Here is a 12,994-nt window from a genome sequence, read left to right as displayed (position 1 = left end):
GGGTTTAGAAAACTGTAGAAAAAGACCCGTTTGATGCAACATCACAGTGTTGTAACTTTGCCCCTTTTTTTGGTTCCTGCAAAGTTGTTGACAGATCATCGGCTACGAGCTGCAGCCACTGAAGTTATGAGGCGCCGTTTCTGGAAATATTTCAATACTTAACTTGATCAGGTAACTGGAACACTACTGTTAATTTGCTGAAGGTTGACGCGTTGTTGCTTCCGAGCGTGCAGTGCTGATCGTGGTTTTTGGGGAACAATCTGGTCCATCCAGCAGCTACAGATCTAACAGGGCAGCTGCAGCAGCGTCGGTTCTGTTGCCCTGTTTGCAGCTACGTGCACTCTAGTAGACGATAACATGGTTACCGCAAAACCTCACGAGTCACTGGACAAATTTTGATGAAACTTTCTGGAACTTAAAATTGGATGTACCTCTACAGCTGATTGAACTTTTCTACTAAATGAAAAAGAAAAGAGAAAGAACGAGAAGGACACCTGACGAGCATAAACATCAGGCATCAAGCTGGGAGGTGGAGCACCATAAAGACATTTAAACACACCGGATTTTTGCCAAACTTCCTCTAAGCCAATAAGTTTACAGTTTCAACGGTTTGTCAGCTCTCGTCTTGAGTACCTTTAAGTAAAATAATTCATTCGGCATCAAGTTATGATTATGAAAAAGGTGGGTCAACACTGGGTGCACCTAATCTAAACGTTAAAGTTCTGTTAGTTTTAGTTTGTTGGATAAAACTGAAGCAGACTTTTCAAGCCCTGATATTTTATAAAAATGTGTAAGTACATATTTAATGATCAGCTTTAAAGTTAAATAAAGAGCTTGAGATTTCTTTTATTGGTTTTAAATTTGCACTTTGTTCTGGCTAAAACTGTGACAAATCTTTTAGCTTTTGATTGCACTAATTTAACTTTTTCTCTCCAGTCAGAACACGGCACAGAACGAAGACCGCAGAAAAGACTAAATTGTTTTATTTTCTGTTTTACCATTAGCAGCATGCTGTTCATGCTCAACAATCAGGATCCTAAAACTGATCCGGGTTCTGGATTATCCCACCGATCAGAAGATCTTTGGCTGCGTGGAGCCTGAGTGTCCTCGCCGGTGCGTCGGACATAATTAACATGCCTTCAGGCTGTTTGCTCGTCTTCCCACGTAAACGGTACGACCCCCCCTCCGCCCCACCGCCCTGAACGATTATTATGGGAGCCTGTCAGAGCGTGTAGACATATGGAGGAGAGCTTGGTCAGATAAGGTTACTGTCACAGGGTTCCAGGGCCGAGGGGCTGGGCTCCAACACCAGCGAGCGCTCCAGCTGACAAAAGGTGGAGATTTATGGAGCGGCTCCTAACGGCCTCTGACTTTCTCCTCCCCATTACCAGAACAAACACCAACCTTCATGTAACACAACAAGACCCAGAATGGTCAGTCACCTTTAGTAAAATACATTTTTACAATTTATTTTAGTTTGCAGCAGAACCAACAACAACAAAACAACTAAACTCATTTTTTTTTAGAGTGAAACTAATGTGTGTGTGTGTTTGTGTACAGGAACATCATCCGAATGTGTGTGATGCAGGCAAGTTAAAATAACATTTCATTAACAAAATTTGTATATATATTTTAATAAAAAAGGTCCAGTAATAAAGCGCATAATAAGGCCCAATAACCCCCAAAGAAGAAATTTATATATATTCATTACCCAATAAAGAGCTTTAGTAAATTTTAAAAATGTCATAAAATGCATGTTGTTTAATAAATGTTTTTTTTTGTAATAGAAGTACATTTTTATGTACTTCTACTAACCGGTTTGACTGATGGCTTCAGATTTTAGTTTGACAACAAGTGCAGCTCTTACACTGAAGATCGTTAAAGGCTTTAATTTGAAATATCTTTGGAAAACGGTACATTTCAATTAACATTTACGTTAATTAACATCAAATTCTGATGATTTATTGAGTTTAATGTGATCCACAGTGGGTTTATTACCAATTCATAAATGAATCCTGCATTAATTAATGCATAAAATAAATATGAAGCATGAATTATCTTATGAATGTATAAATTCCTGATTTGCTTTGCATCATTTTTTGAAATATTGCCTTAAAAAAGTGTATGTAAAAACTTGTTGACACAGAAAAAAAAACAAAAAAACAAAGTCGTTGATTTCCACAGACTGCAGGCGTCACACGATAAAAAGTAATGATGAAACATTCCTGTAAAGTTATGAGAACTTAGATTCTCAGCAGTCGAGCCTTTTACCAATAAGTGACACTTGCATCGGCCGCCATGTGTTCTCAAATAATTACCGGGGCTCCTGCCCGCATCCTGTTTAGGTTTCTGATTTATTCAGACAGCCCGACACATGGGCCACTCCTCTGGATACCAAGAAAACATTTACCTCCTTAACTGGGAAGGAGTCACAATCATCCTGGGCTCAAGTTTCGACACTCAATGGTATTGATTACACATTTCAACACATGCCGCTCAACCCCCCCCAACCAACCCAGGGCATAACCACCACCCCCGCGGTGGCACACGGCGCATGAGCTCATCTGGGAGTTCAGTCAAAAAGTAAAAACACCACACTAATGAAGTGCTGGGAATAAATGACTTAAAAGAAGAATGAAGAGAAAGCTGTTGAAGGAAAAATGTAAAACAAGTTCTTTGGTCAATGTTCATTGTGCACTTGGACAAAGAGAATCGGCCCGCACATTGAGCTCTAATGGGTAAAATGTCTACTATGGCCAGTTGACAGTTTAATGGGAGTTCGGAGAAGGAAGAGGAGGGGTCTCTGACAGAGCTGAGGAGGCGCAGTGGGCGAGCTCCTTGGGTCTTGAGAGGTTTAATGAAAATGCCACATGTCACCGTGCACCCTGTTCAACACATCATCTTACATGAGCAGCAGAATCATTCATGCAACCGAACAGCCGTACTCTTTATAGGCACAGGGGATAGATGTGTGCAGAAGCTTGTGGCGACTCTTTCAGTCAAACATAAAAAGTACCCAGTTTGTCCACTGATTAAAAAGGTGCGAGCTGAAATGACATATTTTCCTCCTTCATTTGCAAAGACAACTGCACTTCTTTCTTAAATCATTAAAACAGAGCTGTACAGCTGCATGTGTGTGTGGGTGCACATGTGATGAAGAGCATGTGTGAGGGAGACAAATGGTGTCGGGTCCAAAAAGAAAGGAAGAGAAAGGAGGCCACGAACAGAAGGAGGGGACAGGCGTCCACCTGTTTGACACAGAGAGCCTGAGAATATGAACAGGAATGAGTAGAATGCTGGTCAGCGTGTGTGTGTGTGTGTGCGTGCGTGTGTGGAGACACATTAGCTTAAAGTCCATAAGGTGAAAGTGCATATGTGTGGCTCAGCCAACTGATAATACTATCAGGATTGGCATTTAGAGACCAGTATGTAGACAAACAGCTGATGGGAGGATCACATGCACACACACGCACACACACACACACACACACAATAAAATAATTTAACATTACAGTGATGCTTACAGCATCCAAAACGCTCCTGCAGTTAAACGCTACATGTCCAAACAAACAGCAAACTCGACTCCTCTATAGATTGTTTATGTATGAGAGAAAGAGTGTGTGCGCGTGCACGTGCATGCATGAAAGTGTAAATGTGGGACAGTGAGTCAGTGAAACAAGACCACAGGACAAGTGGTCGCAGTGTGAAGGAAAAGCGGGAGAAACTGGAGAAAGTGTGAACCAGGGAGTGATGCAAATAAACAAGCAAAAATAAACAAAGAGCTGCCGCGCCAAGACGGAGTCGAAAAAGGACCGGCTGGGAAGCTTCAAGATGTAGGGATCAGTGATTAAAAAAAAAAAAAAAAAAGGAAAATAAACCTTGAAGGAAGATATAAATTTGATTAAATCTGGGTTTATTCAGAAATCATTCAAAAGGTCCAGGCCTAACCGCACTAACACCCTACCAAAAAATCTGGGTCCAAAGAGACCAAAGCCACAAAAGTACAATTTGGTTTAAATTTAAAGTTAAAATTGACCCAGAGTTCAGGTAAAAGAGTGCACCTACCATCACATGCTTTAAAATTTACAAACCAGCACAATCTAAAACAAAGCATGAGGAAGAATAATCTGATCTAACTGAACAGGCAGCAACCAAAAATGGCACCAGAAAAGAAGAAGACCTTATCTTTCTGTTCTAGCTGCTGCAATAAAGAAGTTAACTTGCATTTATTCCCAAAAAGTAGTAAGTGTCAAAAACTGCAGCCTCACGCCCTGGTCTCGTGCTGCTGCTGCTGCGTATTTAACAAATGTACTGATGGGAATGAAACTCTCCATGCAGAACTTGTTACTTTTAGCAGAAAAGATTTGTTTCCTCCCAAATATGTTTACATGCACCTATACATACAGCAGTGCGCACGTATCACAGATGAAAGTGGAAAATGTCAGCGAGAGGAGCCCTGTGCCAAAGCAGCACTGGTGATTTATGGGTAAAATAAATGGGATCACTGTGGGCACAGCAACAAGATCCATGCAGGAAGGGGGGTGAGGAGCGAGGATTCCTTTGTGGTGGTAATGGGCTCCATGGTGCATGTTGGTAAGCTGAGACGGAGAGTAAAGGGGGGCATCGCTGCCACCACCAGAGGGGGGGGAAACTGACCCACTGTGTTGCACAACCAGAGCATAAAGCACACCTTGGACAGGTAGTAGAAGTACTAAAGAAAGAACAGGTATTAAGTGCTTGAGTATAATCTTTAAAATATCTATTTTCCAAATTTGTTTTATATAAAAAGGGGGATTAAAGCTGTCAGTTTATCAAAAAAGGGGAGAGAGAGTGTTCCAACTATCAAGGGCTCACTCTTCTCAGCTTCCCCCCCCAAAAGACGTTTACTCCAGGGTGTTGGAAGGGAAGTTTTGGATTCACGACCAAAGCAAGAGCTGCGTCCGTATTCTTGGCACAAAGTCGAGCTCAGTTCAGGTTCAGGGTGGACTCCACCAGAACCGTCGCTTGTCCCTGATCCTGTTTGTGGTGTCCATGGACAGGATCTCAAGGTGCAGTCGTGGACCGGAGAGTGTCAGGTCTCATCAATGCTCTTTGCAGACGGTGTGGTTCTGTTGGCGTCTTCAAGCCACGACATTCAGTGTGACCTGGGGCGGTTCACAGCTAAGTGTGACACAGACGGGATGAAAGTCAGCTCCAAGTCTGAGGCCGTAGGGATGAGTCTCTGCCTCAAGCCTCAAGCTGAAATGAGCTTCCTCTGTAGGATGGCCGGACCTGGCCTTAAAGATAAGACGAGGAGCTCCATTGTTCAAAGGGAGCTGCTCCTCCACACTGAAAGCCGTCAGCTGAGGTGTTCTGGGCATCTGATTAGGATGTTACACATTTGTAGGTGAAGTATTTGGTATTTGACTTTAAAGACAGTGAAAAGGTTGAATTCCTGGTCAAAAACAGCATCCAAACATCTTATTTGACCCAGTTTTAAAAAAAGGTGCTTTCCTTTTAGTTCTTACCAACTATCCATTTAGTCAAGAGAAAGTAGTTGTTGTAGTCATGAAGTCAGGCCTGCACAGTTCAAGAGGAGTTTGGTGCTAAAATGTTTCTGAGTGAACAGCACCAGTAATGTTCAAAGTTCTAGAAATCAGGATTACTTTAATAAATTACTTTATTAAATCATCTGAACCCAACACTGAGTGTGGTGGAGAATGTGCTCCCTGTTGCAGTGTGTCAACTGTAATCAAATGGTCAAAACATGATGAACAGGACCCAAACTTCGTTAGAAATTCCACAAGAAGGAAATCATTACTCAAAGCTGAACTCAAGTCATTTGTATATCAGGATATGGGCTCTGTGCATCAATGTTTGCCAGCAATACAAATATTTATAAATATGAAACATTTCCTTGCAGAGCTGGGCTTCAGGATAAACGTGAAGGCGTGTTATCAGAACAGCAGAGACAGATAAAGTGGATAAAGAACTGGCTGTGTGATGGGGGAGAAAAAAAGCCCGAGTTGAGATAGAGACCTAAAATGCTCCAGAAACCTGAAGTCGCACGGCTCAGCACTCTTCTTCACTGGGTTCTGTCTGCTCCTGACATTTATCTGCTTTATTAGATTATCTGAGCTACACGGCTGCCTCTGGGTACATGTGTGCACGCACACACAGAAAAATATACATAACACACACACACACACCTCGATTCATTACAGCCTTAACTGCTTTCTCCGGTTTATGCCCTCTTTAAATTAAACCACAGATAACCAAGCACCTTGGAACGCCGCCCCTTTAACGTGGTCAGAACCAGTCATTGAGGAGGAAATTAAGAAACATTGTTTGCGAGTGTATTATCATGCGTGTGTGAGTGGTCATAAGGTTGTTTTTTTTAACGGGCTCATCTATAGGGACTCTGCTTCCCATCATTAGTAATTCAATTTGCTCTTTATTAGCAGCTCTTATCAGAGGCGCAGACGGCCGAGAGCTGCTTTCCTCGCTCCATCTTCCTCTGCACTCACCCCTGCTCCACCTTTCCTGCGTTTGAGTCTGACACCCATCTTTAATTAGAGATGCATGTGTTCCTGCTGCAAGCCATTTAGGTTCTTCACAAGACATAAAAGAAGAGGGAGAACAGATGAAGGGCTAAGAGACGAGGAAAAGGAGAGGAAGCGTCTGGAAGAATGCGAGCAGAGTTGTGGAATCGGAGAAAGAGAAGTGGACTGATAGACGCGGAATCATGAGAAGAAATAAAGCCTAATGTTAATAGTGATGGCTTTTCTAATGTCTTCTGACTCCACTGAGAATGGGAGATTACACCAAGATGGGCTTGAGCGGTACAGGCTGCGAGCAGAATGACCGGAGGGGTTGGAGGGGCAAGCGGAGGGAGAGATGGCGGGAAGGGGAGGGGGGGCTGTAAAAACAATGATTGCTTTCCATCAGGTTAGGCCTATATTCTACAGTTCGTTAAAACAATCCAATTTGCAAAGGGATAATTATGCATTAGCTCCTTTTTATCTGCTGAAGGGAGAGTGGTGCCAGGGCTTGATAGCGGCGGCGCTGCCTGCCTCCACCTCTGCAAATTACCCGCTATCGGCACTTGTTCGCCATCACGGCTGAATTGGGCAATCAATTAACACACACACCCCTCCTCTTCCTCCTCCTCCTCTTATACTCTGCCTGTTCACCTCTCCTGTGACAGCCGGCAACACAAAAGCCTTAATGAAGACAGCATGGATGGGATCTGCTGCCCTCTGCTGGGTGAGTTACAAATCGCGGCGTGTCCTGACAGAACAAACAGGATTAAACTAACAGAAAAACAGAATTTAAAACCTAAAAACCAAAAAGGAAGGTTGACTTTATTATCTTAACAAGTTAACAGCTGATTATTACTCAAACCAATCATCTAATTTGATGTCCAGCTGATTTTCAGCATAATTTTATTTAAACAGGTTTTAAAACTATAAGTAACTACCTCTTCTCTCTCCTTCATCCTCCTGCTTTCAGTTTAAAAACATTTTTAAGGAGAATTAAACTCATGATATGCACCTGGAGGAAACATGATGCTCGCTGGAAGAAAAAAAACAAGCCAATCGTTTTATTCTTTGATGCATTTGCTTGTATTTCACATGTAACATTTAAAGGCCCTCATTGCAAAGACTGATAAAACAAAATGTTATACTGAACTACATCAAACAGTGCAGTTTGAAAGAGTTTACTCAAGCAGTTTTACAAATATATTGATATGCAATTCTGAGATGCAGGTCTGCACTCAATGTAAACAAAGCACTCAGCTGAACCCACTGAAAAAGCTCAAGTCAGGTGATTTACCTACAGTAGGCTGGCTGTAGACTGTGTAGGTAAGCAAATATGGTGGAATCGGACAGGCGTATCTCAGAGAAGATATTTAGGTGGAATTATAAGAATGAATCTGAACATGAAAGAAATGAGAACAATAGAGTCAGATGCTTGTGAGAGAATAAATCTAATAAGGTCAGGTGAGTAAAGAGTCTTTTAGAGATGAATAAATAAAAATAAAACAATAAAGACCCCAAGCTTCAGATCTATTTCTGTAATAACAGGTCTTTTCAGCAGGAATAAAGCCCTTTTTTAAATAAATAAATGCATCTGAAACAAGATAAGTGAAAACTAAATCAACTAAACTGCATTGGCTCTGGAAAAAGAATCTGAAATTAAATTAACACAGACCAGAGTTACACAGAAGTGAGAGAAATGCTAAACGTGACGAAAAATAAGTCAGAATCAATAAACAAAATAAACTGACTGAAAATTATTTGGTTTGTTTAATTTACTGAAAGCAATACTGCAATAAATGTCAAATTAATGTTCATCATACTTTTGATTTAACTGAAAAACAACTGAGCTGATGTTGTCTGCATGTCTGAAAGGCGGTGCTGACTTTAATGAATGAAACCAAACCCAGAATCCACCATTAGTTGAATCCTGTCAGCTGGAGGAGGACGAATGAGGCTCCAGCTTCCAGTTGGCACCGTGGTGCCAGCAGTGAGTGAGTGACTCTGGGAGAATTATTGATTTTCTGTGACTTTTCTGCAGCTACAGAAATAAAAGACCTGCTGCTGTTAGTTTTAACCAAAAAAAAAGAGAAAAATGTAAAGCTGTTTTAGACTGACTCTTACCAGTTTGATTTAATACAGCAGGACTCCAGCTGGGGGAAACTTTATGATCCCTTGATGGACAATCAGTAACTTACTGACTTCAGAGACTCAGATCAGCTTCACCAACAATTCACGAAACACTTGGTGAGAATTTGAATCTATTTCAAACTGTATTGCTGCACTGGAAGGTTTTCAACATCTACAATGTAAGTGAGTGAAATATAAGAAATATTCAAATGTTGTTAATCAATAAATACAGAGTTTTATTCAGAAACAACATTAAACCATCAACTGTGTCTGGAGTCAAAAGCTGAGGAATAAAGACTCTTAAGCTGAGATTTAAAAGACTCTACAGTCTCGGTATATGGAGAGGTAAAGTAGTTCACATATTTGGAGAAGTCATCTGATCATTTTTATATTTTAAATAAGATCTTGAAATGTTAAAGAGAAACTGGTTAGTCGGCCGGAGTGACCCACAGTGGGGTCCCAACTGTGGGTTGAAGAGATTATAAAAATAAGAGGAGGCTTTAAAAGCAAGCAATAAAATCTTAAAATCAATCTGGAACCGGACAGGAAGCCAGTGGAGAAATGACAGAAAGAAAATAAAGTTCTACCCGACACTCCTTTGGCATCTTCACCAAGCAACAACTAACGGAAGCTTTCATTAAAGCCGGATGTTTGTTTATCCGTAACGCTCCCAATCAAAAACTTTTTAATCAACGCCTACATGTTCTGCATTTTTCAGTGCAGATATCTAGTTATAACAATTAGGTTCTAAGTTTAATAAACAGCCCAGTTTTTTTGTACTTGAAAGCTTGAAAACAGCAGTGTTACGTCCCTGATCCACCTCAGGTGGTGGTGACAGAGACAAAATGTCCATGATATGATATTATCAGAAATGGCTAAGAGTAGAAGACAAAATCCATCGGAACAGCTCCCTGTTGGACACAGGGCTCAGTCTCCATTATTGTTTTCAAACAATGATAAAGAGGAAATGTTCAACACACATTTTACACATAGTGCTCATGTCAGTGCTGCTACACGTCTTTGGTTTTGAAAGCAAACAGACGTGATCTCTTTGGTTCAACGTGTGTGATGTGAGCCATAAAGTGGGAATTGTGTTTGCAGGTTCTTATAGGGAGTTGTGATCTGGGAGAGTCTTTGTTTTGTGCTTCTTACTTGTTTTTAATGAAGTGGGGGAAAGCCTCCTCAACTTATGTCGGCCAAAACAAACGAGTTCCCTGGAAGGTGTCCTTCGTACTCCAACGGGACTCCTGGTCGAGGCGTAGAGACGAGCCCGCGGGGAGAACTTTGCCGATGGCAGGTTCCCCCCTTTTTCTGACGCATTGCCACTGTTCAAAACACAGAGGACAAAGAGAGCAGGACGTTCAGAGAGACAATCGGCGGTTACTGTTTTATAAACACAAACAACAGAACAGGAACAAGTTAAACTTTGCTGCCATCTTCTGGCAAAAGACAGAGAATCATAAGTATTTACCTGCTGGCAGACTTCCTGATGATTTTCATCCTGCTGCGGAGTTTGAACCCCCCCGGGGAGGAGGACATAAGGCAGGAGCGCTGAGTTAAAGTTGGAGAAGCAACAAATCCAGCTCTTGTTCCTTTGGTGTTTTTCTCTGCTGTCCAGTGGAAGGCAGACACACGACGAGTCACTGCTGCACCTCCTGACGCTGAGGCGCTCTGACCTCCAGCCTTCCAACAGTAACGACTCGCAGACGAAGGACTGCCGGAGGAACCGGCAGCTCCCTTTTTAGGTTTTACCGATGGAGCAGAGGCTGCTTTGATTTTTCTGACAGCGTCTCCCTTCTCCAGGCTTCTCTGAGGAAGAGTCAAGGTTTTGGGAGACAACGGTTTTCGAAGTGTCCTAGTCTGAAGTCCAGAGGAGGAGACCCATTTGTACTTCGATGTCTTGGGGGCTACGGCCACTGGGCTGAGTTTCCGAGCCAATTTCTTGGGAGGTGTCCTCTTACTGAAGGAAGCTGGAGAAGGTTTTTCAGTAGAAACTACAGTTTTTGATGCTGATGTTGAGGAAGCAGCAGCTCTGCTCATCAGTGAGGAAACTGAGCTGGCTGCTCTGGAGTCCACATCCACAGTCTGGCTTTTTACCCAAGTAAACTTTGACTTTTTCAAAAAAGATGCATGAACTTGAGTGCCGATGCTGTGGGAGGAGACATTCTGTGAGGGGTGTTTTAAAACTCCGGAGGGAGCAGTAGGAGCTGGGAGGAGTGTCGGGGTTGTAGAAGTAAAGGTCTTCTTTATGTCAGTGCTGGTTTTGCTGTTCGGGGAAAGTTTGTTCTGTATTTCAGTCCTGCTTTGAGAACTCATAGAACTATTAGTGTGAACTGAAGAAGGGGCTGTTAGGAAGCCTCCAGTTTTCTTTTCTGGCAGAAGTACAAGTCTGCTGTCAAGCTTTTGTTGAAACATCTGAGTCTGTGAAGCCTCATGACGTGCACCAATGCTTGCTGGACTTGAACCTTGTTTTTCTGCATCTATGTTTAACTTGGTGCACGCTGTTTCCTTTATTGTTGTCTTACTGTGTTCCCCTTTATGCTGAGAAGGATTCCCTGATAGTAAAGAGGCAGTTTTAGTAAGATTAGCCTGATTTCCTCGGCTGTGTCCAGGCAGGGAAACATCGTCAGCTCTGAACTGAGAAACAGACTGTTGAAGGGAAGAAGAAGCTGATGTTGAGGGATGTCCTTCAGTTGACTGGGGGCAGGTATTTCTTAGGGAATATGTTTTCCTCCAACTTCCACGGCTCTGAGGACCATATGGTCTCCCTCTGGAGCTATAACGAGAGACGCCAGACGTACTAAAACTTCTCCCTCTGGCTGCTGTAGGAACCTGAAGATCCCTCGGTTCTGATCCTGTAAACGGCGCATCTCCATGGACGCTCTTGTGTTTATTGATGAGATCTGAAATCAGGTTTACTTTCGTTGTGAAATTACAAGAAAAACAAAACACACTTTTCATGTTGTTTTGGGGTGTTTAGATACTTTTAGATACTTTTCCATATGCTTAAATTCAAAAACCTGGATTATTAACTGACTCAAAAGACTTTTCAGAGTCACACAGATATCTGTTTAAAAATATAAAACATAAATATTGTAAATAAGGCCTGTTTGTTTCAGAGCAACACAATTAGGACACGGCAGACCAGTATTGCCCACAGCTATGACACAATGCCATTCTATGTGCTGATAGGCTGACAGCCAACAAAATAATATAAATAATGATAACATTGATGTTAAGGTGATATATCAGTGAAATCCCAGTAAAACTTTAAAGGAACAAGCATCTCTAAACAAAAACAAAATATCAAACATTTTTGGGGGAAATTATAGACACAATGTGCTTCATGCTAAAAACAAGAACAAACATATGTGATGGTATATGAATGAATTTATCTTTACCTATGAATAACTTGCATCTGTGAAGGCAACATATCATCAGGATTATTTATTTAATGTTAATATATTTAATATAAGTAGGAAAACACTACTTAAAAGCTTAATAAAAGCAAATATATAGTTTACTGTATGTGGTTTGTTTCATTAATATACAGTATCTATACTATATTTACACATTACTTTTTTTCTGTAGTTTTGCCTGCTGTGATCTTGCTGCAGTAAAATGTAAATTTCTCCTGCTGGTGAAAAGTCAATAAAGTGCTTTCTTATCTTATCTTATTTGTAGGTTTTGGTGTAATGTATCCCCAAATATCTGGGCAACAATTTGTCAGAAAATGTCTCACTTGTTTCATGAAAACAATGTCACTCAGGGCATATTTGAACAGTAGTCAAGCCCTGTCATCCACTGAAAACAACTGGCACATCATCAGACAACGAAGACAGGACTTTACTGAAACATGCCACACTTTAAATAAACTTGTGATTCTCAAAAAACAAAAACTTTTCTCTGCCTCAGCGACTGGTTATTTATTCACATAACTTCTAGCTTATTTTTTAGGAGTACTCCAACACAACCAGTTTCCTTTATACGAGCATAACAAGACACATTTTAATAAAAATAATTTACGACACGTCAGCCACGTTAACACGTTTTAAATTAATGTGCTATTTTCAGCTAACGGTTAACGTTCATTTTTGAAACGGTCAAAACGAGGCAGGACGACGCTGTTTCTAACTGTGTGAACAAAATACGTAAACTTCCTTCTCGACTTGTGGCAAACATACCGACCAACATTCACAAAAAAAAAGGAGATTTACCTTGAAGAAGTTCAATTTGCCTCTTCAGCGCTTCTCTTTCCTCCATGTTTACGACTCATCGACACAGAAGCGCTTAATGATGACGTAAATTGCATTGACCAATCACAGGCCAAGCTCCCATAACATGCT

The 12,994-nt window shown here is 41.4% G+C and overlaps 1 protein-coding gene across 1 annotated transcript in view; it reads right to left on the bottom strand.

The window, feature by feature from the left end:
* zc3h3 (zinc finger CCCH-type containing 3) overlaps window positions 1–12,984 on the bottom strand; it is a 57,196-nt gene extending 44,212 nt beyond the window's left edge. Inside the window, exons 1-3 of the mRNA XM_017434314.3 lie at window positions 12,866–12,984; window positions 10,120–11,551; window positions 9,801–9,973 (exon numbers count right to left, since the gene is read on the bottom strand). Of these exons, the coding sequence (XP_017289803.1) occupies window positions 9,801–9,973; window positions 10,120–11,551; window positions 12,866–12,911 (1,651 nt within the window). The 5' untranslated portion in view covers window positions 12,912–12,984. The remainder of the gene's footprint in view (window positions 1–9,800; window positions 9,974–10,119; window positions 11,552–12,865) is intronic.
* Between the last annotated feature and the right edge of the window lie 10 nt (window positions 12,985–12,994).

Source organism: Kryptolebias marmoratus, linkage group LG18, assembly GCF_001649575.2.
Source record: "Kryptolebias marmoratus isolate JLee-2015 linkage group LG18, ASM164957v2, whole genome shotgun sequence".
Lineage (NCBI taxonomy): Eukaryota > Metazoa > Chordata > Actinopteri > Cyprinodontiformes > Rivulidae > Kryptolebias > Kryptolebias marmoratus.
This window is presented reverse-complemented; position numbering and strand designations above follow the sequence as displayed.